At 55.2% G+C, this 9386-nt stretch overlaps 1 protein-coding gene across 1 annotated transcript; it reads right to left on the bottom strand.

Annotated features, from left to right (window-relative positions):
• Positions 1-428: 428 nt before the first annotated feature.
• Positions 429-4539, bottom strand: MARCKSL1 (MARCKS like 1). Its single transcript, XM_072979567.2, has 2 exons — positions 4058-4539; positions 429-2088 (listed from the first exon to the last, which is right to left on the bottom strand). Exons 1-2 carry the CDS (start codon positions 4154-4156, stop codon positions 1462-1464), a joined length of 726 nt encoding a protein of 241 aa, XP_072835668.2. The 5' UTR covers positions 4157-4539; the 3' UTR covers positions 429-1461.
• Between the last annotated feature and the right edge of the window lie 4847 nt (positions 4540-9386).

Consider the following 9386-nt stretch of genomic DNA (forward strand, 5'->3'; position numbering starts at 1 on the left):
CTCAAGGAAAACCAAATAAAAGCAATGACCACCGGCGTTAGGGGGAAAAAGGAAAAGGAAGATCCCCAAACCAGCCGCTGGCATCGTAACCTTTCAAGATGGCTTCAAACTTTAGACACCGCGGCTTCAATCTTGGCCCTACAACCATCTCTGACCCATTTTTCCGGCAACTCTAGAGAAGACCAGCCTGTTGGCCCTTAAGCTCCTGGCTTGCGTTTCCAACTCCCAGCACGTTTGGGAAACGAAACAAGAACACACCTGTACCCACTTCCTACCTACCTCCAGCATCTTTCTCGAACCCGTTCAGAGAATGGATCTCAAGGCAAATGTTCGGGGGTCCTGGACCTAAACATTCGTTTCCACCGCTGGCAAACGGGTGCCACCGCCAAACGCAGCAAGAAGCATAAAAAGAACCCAAGCCTCATCCATCAAGGGAGGGGAGGGGGGTCACCATTTATTCCTTTCAAATGTTACAATAAGACCCATACAACTTTTATTTAGGAGTTAGAAAATTGCAGATCAGAAGTTGGGTCATTAAAAAATTATTTACAAAGACAAAGAAACAAACAAACAAAAAAAACCCCTGAAGCACATCATACAGCCAAGGACTCTCCCGCAACCGCCTCCCGCCCGCCCGCCCCGCCAGACGTCCCCACCCGCCCCTAAATAGACCCCAAAGGGGTTCTCCCTCTGAAGTCAAATTAAACACAGTGGACTTAACAAGCTTTATGGTTTAAAGCCAATAGCAAGACATTATAAAAAACTAACCAGATTAGCTTTTAAACTGTTGGTTTCTATAAAAAGCACAAAATACTTTTAAATGAAGTCCGAACCAGGAATGTAAACCGATAAAAGAAGATCCATGTTTTGTTTCGGAGGACGGCCAGTTGCTGGTTTATTGGACTTTCTGCAGAGAGGAGGAGGAGGAGGGGAGGGAAAAGCTGCTTTGAGGATTATTAGTAGAAACAGAAGATCTGAGACCAGAACGTTAACTCGGGTGTTAAAATTTGGAGTCTGATGAAACTGAGCAAAGTTCTCCTTTCAGGTCCAGGGAGGTATTTCCTCCGTACAGTTTTAAAGAAGGACTTGAGAGCCCCAAAACTCCTGAGTGGGCAGCAGTGGCTGTGTTTTTTCCTCCCCTCTTTTATTTTCTTTTCCTTTCTTTCTTTCTTTTTTTTTGCTTGACTGTGGTTGGCTGAGAAAAAGGGACAACTCTGAAGTGAAAAAGCTCGTCAGTTCTACTCGGAACGGATCAGAGGAACTTGTGTTTTGTGGCATTTGGTGGGTGTTTGTGGGTGTGCACGGGGTGTTGTGTGTGTGTGTCTCTGTGTGTGTGTATATGAACAAGGCAGCCGTTCCATGGGATTTCTGGGATGAGAAGGATGGCACAAAAAGTCTTTTATTTTACCTTTTTTTTCTCTTTTTTAAAATTTAGGTGGACTTTCCAAGAGGGTGGGGGCTCTATTCTTCCTTCTGCTCGGCGGGCGCCGGACTGGATTCCGCCTCTGCTGGTTTCGAGACTTCCTCGGGCTTCGCCTCCGCCTGGACCTCGCCGGCCGGAGGGGCCTGCTGCGGCTTCGCTTCCTCCTGGGCCGGCCCGTCGCTGCCCTCGTCCCTCTTGGCCGCCCCTTCCGGCTGGCCCTCGGCGTCCAGAGGCGGGGCAGACGCTTCTGCCGCGCCGGCGGCCGGCTTCTCCTCGGCGGCCTCCTCTTTGGCCGCGCCGGCCGGCTCCGTCTCCCCCGAGGCGCCCGCCGGGGCCTCCTCGGCCTTTCCTGGCTCTTCGGTGGGGGAGGACACGGCCGAGGCGTCCCCGGACTCCTTCTTGGCCTTCCGGAAGGAGATGCCGCTCAGCTTGAAGGATTTCTTGAAGGAGAACTTCTTTTTCTTCTTGGGCGTCTCCTTGGCGGGTCCGTCCGCCTTGGGCTCCCTGCCTTCGGCCACGGGGGCGGGTTCAATGGTGTCGCCGTTCCCTCTCTCCGCCTTGGCATCCTCCTTGACCGGCTCGGCGGATCCGTTTCCGTTGAGAGGGGTGGGCTCCCCGTCTGCTTTGGGGGACACGTCGCCATTGATCTTGACGTGGCCGTTCTCCTGATGGGAAAGAGGGAGAGAGACGACAAAGTTACAACACTCCACAGGAGCTGCGTGCAACGTTTCTGAAGTACCTTGTAACCGGACGAGTTTCCCCGAGTCCTCTTGAGAGCTGGACCCGGCCGGTGCCTCGCCCAACTTCCCAATTGCAAGCAGAGAAAGCTACGACGCCAAGGCGCCCCAGCACCAGAGGGAACCCTAACCCGGTCCGGAGCCCCGTTTCTAGCGCCCGGTTGGCACTCTTTTAAGATGGAGGAGAGAATGGCACACCCAGTAGCAGGGAATCCAATGCCCTGCAGGAGAGAGCCCGATCCGCCGGCGTCCCACACTAGGCCTCCGTCCTACACAGTTGGAGAACCCTGCACCCACGAGGGACACCGGCCCAGCCAACACACCCCCAAAGACCAGGGAAGCAACTGCAAAACTCGCCTGGATTTTTCCAGAAGGGGGGGCCTTTCCCTGCATGCCCTTCTCTGCACTCTGCTGCTCAGCCTCTCCTCCCCCCCCACCCAAAAACCCTCCCCCTAAATACGGCTGTCCAAGACAGGCGGATGCACCGTGGGGCACACTCTGGAATACCCATCCCAGAGGCATCCCGCTCCCAACCCCCCCAATCGATGGCCAGGGCTAAAAAATAAGGGCCCTCGTCCCGGATGCCGCCAGGGGGCGCCAGCCTCCAACCGTCTCTTCCCCCCCCCCGCCTCCGCCCCAGCGCTGGCTCGACGGTGGGGGGCGCCCTCCGCTCGCCTCTCCAGGCGGCCCTCCATCCACGCGCTCCGCGGGCGCATTACGCACACAAAGCCCGGTGTGTGTGTGTGTGTGTGTGTGTCCGAGTCCGGGATTCCCCACCGCACCCAAAAGGGGGGGCGCGAGAGGCGAGGGAAGGGCTGGGGCCCTTTCGCGGCTGCCTTTGCTCTTCTTCTGCTCGATCTGCAAAATCTGCCCCCCCCCCAGACACACACACACCGCGCGGTTCCCTCCGGAGAAAAGGGAGGCGAGCCGAGCGCAAAGCGCAAAGCCAGCCCGCGGTGGGTGGAGAGTCCCCCCCCGCCCCGTCTCCCCCTCCGGGGCTCCAAGTCCCCCGCCACTCCGACCCCCCCACCATTTCCCGGGACCCGCGGGGGGGGGCGTCTCGAACTGGGCGGCGGCCGCCTGCCTGCCCCCCTTTTCCCTTCCCGGCTGGAGCTCGCACGTGCGGGGAGGCGAGCGGGGCGGCCGCCCTCCTTGCGCACACCCCCCCCGCCGCCGCGGGTCTCCCGAGCCTGGCTCTCCGAGGAAGGGGCTGCCCCCTCCCCTCCCCGCGTCCTTCCTTTGTTCCCTGGGCAAAGAAATTCCCCCCCCCGGCCACCGCCGCCAACAAAGGCGCGCCCCCCCCTCGCCCACCTTCCCGGCCGGGGTTGGGGGCAGAAAACATCCCCCCACCCCACCAATAAGGCGGCTCGTATCTCTGTGCCCAACGGCCGGGGGGGGGTCGCCGCTTCTCCGTGTCAAGCTGGAAAAGGAACCCCCCCTTCCAGCCTCGGCTGGGGTCTGTCTGTGTTGGGGAGGCACCAAGGCTCCCCCCCCAAGGGGAAACCTGGCTGGAGCGCCCGGCTGCCCGGATCCAGGCAAAGGGGGTTGCCGGGGGGGGGGGGCGCTCCGGGATCCAGCCCGTCCCAGAGGCGCGATCCAGGCGACCCGACGGGGCGGAGAGGGGGGAAGGGAAAGGCGGCGGCCGAGGGTGGGATCCGTCGTCCACGCCGCGCTCCAGGGCGGGGGGGGGGAGCCGGAGACACCATCGCGCCGGGAGGGGAGGGAGGCAGCCGCCGCAGCGGGGCCCCCGTCGGTGGAGGCGAGGAGGCGGCCGCCGCTGTGTGTGTGTGTGTGTGTGTGTGTCGGGGGTGGGGTGGGGGTGTCCCGCCGTCCAGGTCCGCAGAGGAGCCGCCGCGCCCCCCCCCCCCGCCGTGGAGGGGGGGTAGAGATGACCCACCTGGCCGTTGGTCTTGGAAGGCGAGGCGTCGCCGGCGGCCCCCGGAGCCATCGCCACGGCGTCCCCCTTGGCGGCGCCCTTGGAGCTGTGGCTCCCCATCCTGAGGACCCGGGGCGAGGGCGAGGCGAGCGCGGAGGAAAGGAAGGAAGACCTCGCCGGGGCGGCGCAAAAAAAAAAAGCTCGACGGCCGACCCGCCGACCCCGAGCAGCTGGTCCCGCTCCACCGACGGGCGGAGTCCGGCGCGATCCTGGCTTGGCCCGAGCGATCCACGAGAGGAAACGTTGGTGGTGGTGGTGGTGGTGGAAGAGGAGGGGTGTTCAATGAAAAAAAGAGAAAAGGCCAAGCTTGCCCCCCCCTCCAGCAGTGGGGGTGGTGGTCGCCCTCCTTCCCCTCCCTCCCTCCCTCTTGCGCGCGCGCGCTCTCTCCAACCGCTGCGCCTTCCCGGCCGCCGCTGCGCGCTTCCCTCTCGCTCTCTCTGTCTGCGGCGGGTGCGCCCGAGCGGTGGCTGATAAGGGCGCGCGGGCGGGGGCGGGGCCGCGCCTGGAAGCCCCCGCCCAATGGGAGGCCGAGCCAGGAGGGATGGGGAGGGGGGTCCCTCTCTCGCTCCCCCCCTCTCTTACACTCGGGGGCCGGGGGGGGTCTCGGGTGGCGAAGGCGGTTGGACACGGGACGGGCCCGGGGGTAGGAGAAGCAGGGGGCGGCTGGGCGGCTTTGTCTTGGAGAGCAAGAGCGCTCGGGAGCATGGGCAGAGCGCGCCCCAGAAGCCCGTAATTTCTGACTGGTGGGCCCTGGGCGTTACAGCTAACTAACCAAAATAATCTTCCCAGGTGGTGAGGGTTGGCCATTCAGTTTTCTGGAACTCTGCACATGGGCAGGCGCTGTTCCCTTCTTCTCTGAAGCATCAGGCGCAGAGAGAGAGAAAGAGAGAGGGGGTGCCAGGTTCCTCTGGCTATAAACCCAAAACCCCACTCAGGCTTTGTGTTTCAGGGGCATCCCCTAGTTCTCTCTCTTCTCCTTTTCTGCCAATTTATTCTCACAACAACCCAGTGTGGTTGGCCAGGTTTAGTAAGGAACTAAAAGCCATGCCACGGATTTCATTCAACTGTGATTTGGAGCCTGATTTCCCCGTCCTAGTTTGACCCCGGTCCTCACTCTTGCAATCCAGTGGCAGATAAAACAGGCATGGGTTTAGTAGCCCTTGTTTAAATTCTTCTGATGCTACTCTTCCATCCTCTCATCATTTTAATCTCTCTTCTTTGGTCCTTTCAGGTATGATCGCCTGTGGTTTTGCCCAATGAAGCAGAGAGTATCCATTTTCAAAACAAATAAACTACACCCGTGTAGAGGTTTAATCTAGAGGAAATGGACTCTATGACAGCAGGGTGGCTGGCGGAGAGGCTGGTTTTACCTGTCCATGCTCTCCAAATTCTCTGGCATCCACGTGTGCGCTTCGTTGCACACCAAGAATTGCGGTTCCTTTTTGGGGGAACTGCAAGGCTTGGAATATTGCAACTGGTGTATTTGCAGCTGGTATCCCAGCACTGTAGTCTGGAAAAGAAGGAAGGAAGGAAGGAAGGAAGGAAGGAAGGAAGGAAGGAAGGAAGGAAGGAAGGAAGGAAGGAAGGAAGGAAGGAAGGAAGGAAGGAAGGAAGGAGTTGATGATGGATGGGTGGAAGGATGGAAGGAGTTGATGATGGATGGGTGGAAGGATGGAAGGAGTTGATGGATGGGTGGAAGGCAGGAGGGAAGGAAGGAAGGAGTTGATGGATGGGTGGAAGGATGGAAGGAGTTGATGGATGGGTGGAAGGAAGGAGAGAAGGAAGGAAGGAGTTGGAGATGGATGGAGAGAAGGATGAAAGGAGTTGCTGGATGGGTGGAAGGAAGGAGGGAAGGAAGGAAGGAAGGAGTTGATGATGGACAGATGGGTGGAAGGAAGGAAGGAGTTGCTGGATGGGTGGAAGGAAGGAGGGAAGGAAGGAAGGAGTTGATGATGGACAGATGGGTGGAAGGAAGGAAGGAGTTGATGGATGGGTGGAAGGAAGGAAGGAAGGAAGGAAGGAAGGAAGGAAGGAAGGAAGGAAGGAAGGACCTTCCTGCCAGCTTAGAAGGCTGCCTAGGAAGAGCGGTCGCTCCATCGCTTTGAATCATCCTGACCTGTTTGAGGTGAGGTTGGGTCATCCCAGAAAGAGGATCGCAGCTTCTTCACACAACGTGCCATTCAGTGCTGGAAAGAATTGCCACGAGATACTGAGAAGGTCATTAGATTTAGGTGGCCTTTAGAGATTTACAAAACACACACAGCTTAGACAAATTTCTGGAGGATGTTTGTCGCCAGCCCTAGCAGAAGCCCATCCACCTCCGGATCCAGCGCATGCGCCTCCGAAAACCAAGATCAGGTCCAAAGAGGGAAGGAGCAGCGGCCTTCTCCAACTGCGTGCGTCCTCTCGGCGGGCTCCTCATTGGGCACGGTGGACCTCTGGCCTCCTTCAAGGGTGCCGTTCCGGTGCCCGTGTAGGCTGGCCTTCCACTCTGAAGCCATTGAAGCTTTAGGAAAACGCTCCCTCATCTCCGTTTACTGGGCCCAGTTCAAGACATTGGTTTCTAATCTGTAGCGTCCGAAAAGGTGTGGGTTTTGCCTCCCTGCAGCACCGCTTGGATCTTAAAAGTTCTCCAGGAGCGGCCCTGCTAAAAAATACCCGCCATTTCAGATGCCCGCCGAACAAGTGGCTCCCAGATTGTGCGACGCACGAGTTGCAATCCATTTCCACTCTGACTGATTTTAAGAAGGGATTTCAAACACAGCAGCCCTGCTGTGTTGTTTTTAATTGCATCCTTTGTGGATTTTAATAGTTTTAACATTAACATCAAGCTGGATGTAAACTGCCCAGAGTAGTGTTTATCACTAATCAGCGCGGTATACAAGGTTAATAAAATAAATAAATAAATAAAGAACATAGTTACTTGACTTTAGTGGTTTTATCAGTTTTACAATGGAGTTGGCTTACATGATTTTATGGTGTGTTTTTTTTTAAGCTAAAGGGTTTTAAAAACCTTTTTTTATTCTTTCAAAAAGTTTGTAAGCTGCCTTGAGTTGGTTTTTTTAGGGGAAAAGTGGAGCATAAATAAATGTAATAAAAATAAATAGCAGGTAAGAATCCCTGAGACTAAGGGCAGGATTTTCAGTAAGTGTGTACTCCTTTTACATTTTTTGCTGGTCTTTGACCATGATAAATCTGTTCGTTCGTTCATCTTTTTAAATTTCAAATTGAAATTTGTAAAATTTTATTTTATTTATTCTTATGCCGGCTGCGAGCCACCATAAATAAAGCAAAGTAAACAAATATAAGCGATAACTTAACAAACCCCAATGATCCATGAACGGAATTGGGGGGGGGGATGTGTGTGATAAGTGCAGAGGTGGACGGATGTTTTTGGCCTGGCCTGCATCTGGGCTTACGTGACCGACTCTGGAGTCAGTAGATAATGTACTGGTGGAAACTGATTACGGCTTGCAAGCGCCACAAGGACACCCTCACCATTGCAACATCGGGCCTCTGTGCTGGGGGTGAGCGAGAACGAAAGGGGGCAGGCGGACCCCCACTCCGAGGAACGCTGGCCACACAGCCCCCTTTCCTGCTCCCCCTCCCTCTTTCTCCCGGAGGTGTCCGTCACCCACAGGCAATGCGAATCTTCTCCGGATCAAGGCCACCTTGTGAAACAGCAAACAATTGCTGGAGTTGTGCCTGATTCGGCTGCCAAGGTCATGTTTTGTCTTCCTCCTCTGAGGGAGGCCGTCTTCCTCGGGTGGCCCTTTCCATCGCTCTTTGGGATTCTTGGCGGAGGCCTCTTGCCTCGGCCGTGGGCAACCCCTTGGGGAGAGTCGTGAGACTCCCGCCCTGCCCGTTCCTTGCTTTGCCCCCTACCTTCTGCTCCGTTGCCAACTGGAAAATAATAGTGCTTACATTTAAGAAATGCCCTGCTCTCCCTGTATATTCTGTCGGCTGAACTTAGGACATAATATGTGTTGAGGATCATAATAATCAAAAAGGAGAACAGCCAGGTGCCTCTTTGACTGTCTTTGTTGTTTGTTGTTTAGTCGTTAAGTTGTGTCTGATTCTTGGTGACCCTATGGACCAGAGCACGCCAGGCCCTCCTGTCTTCCACTGCCTCTTGGAGTTTGGTCAAATTCATTCTGGTAGCTTTGATGACACTGTCCAACCATCTCATCCTCTGTCAATCCCTTCTCCTCTTTCCTTCACGCTTTTCTAACATCAGGGTCTTTTCCAGGGAGTCTTCTCTTCTCATGAAATGGACAAAGTATTGGAGCCTCAGTTGAAGGATCCATCTCGGTTGATTTCCTTCAGAATGGATAGTTGTTCTCCTTGCGCTCCAGGGGACTGCCAAGAGCCTCCTCCAGCACCACAATTCAAAAGCATCAAATCTTTGGCGGCCAGCCTTCTTTATGGTCCAGCTCTCACTTCCATACAACATTACTGGAAAAACCATAGTTTGGATTATGCAGACCTTTGTCTCTGCTGTCTCTGTGATGTCTCTGCTTTTTAAGATGCTGTCTAGGTTTGTCATTGCTTTCCTCCCAAGAAGCAGGCATCTTTTAATTTTGTGGCTGCTGTCACCATCTGCAGTGATCATGGAGCCCAAGAAAGTAAAATCTGTCACTGCCTCCATATCTTTCCCTTCTATTTGCCAGGAGATGATGGGACCATCATCGCCAGTGCCTTCACACTTTCCCAACATTAAGGTCTTTTCCAGGGAGTCCTCTCTTCTCATGAGATGGCCAAAGTATTGGAGCCTCAGCTTCAGGATCTCTCCTTCCAGTGAGCACTCAGGATTGATTTCCTTCAGAACGGACAGGTTTGTTCTCCTTGCAGTCCAGGGGATTCTCAAGAGCCTCCTCCAGCACCACAATTCAAAGGCATCAATCCTTTGGCGGATAGCCTTCTTTATAGTCCAGCTCTCACTTCCATACATCACAACAGGGAAAACCATAGCTTTGACTATGTAGACTGTCTTAACTGCAGCCAAAGTAAGCGTTTCAACAGACCTTCTTGGCACATCCCATGCCATTACACTTTTGTCTATTATTTATTTGGTTGGGGGTTCTATTTCCACATAGGGTCCTCCAAGCTTTCGTGCTCCTTCTTGCCATGGCAAGGTCGGTCATAGGGTCTGTCCAGTGAGTCTCTTTTTGTTTCTGGAAGAGCTGGGATCAAAGTTCTCCCAGCCTTTACTGCATGTTCGCTACAAGGATTCCCCCCCCCCCCTAATGTGGAATATAATCTAAGTATCGGGAGTATGTTTCTGGAGTGA

The sequence above is a fragment of the Pogona vitticeps genome, chromosome 9 (assembly GCF_051106095.1).
Source record: "Pogona vitticeps strain Pit_001003342236 chromosome 9, PviZW2.1, whole genome shotgun sequence".
NCBI classification, from domain to species: domain Eukaryota; kingdom Metazoa; phylum Chordata; class Lepidosauria; order Squamata; family Agamidae; genus Pogona; species Pogona vitticeps.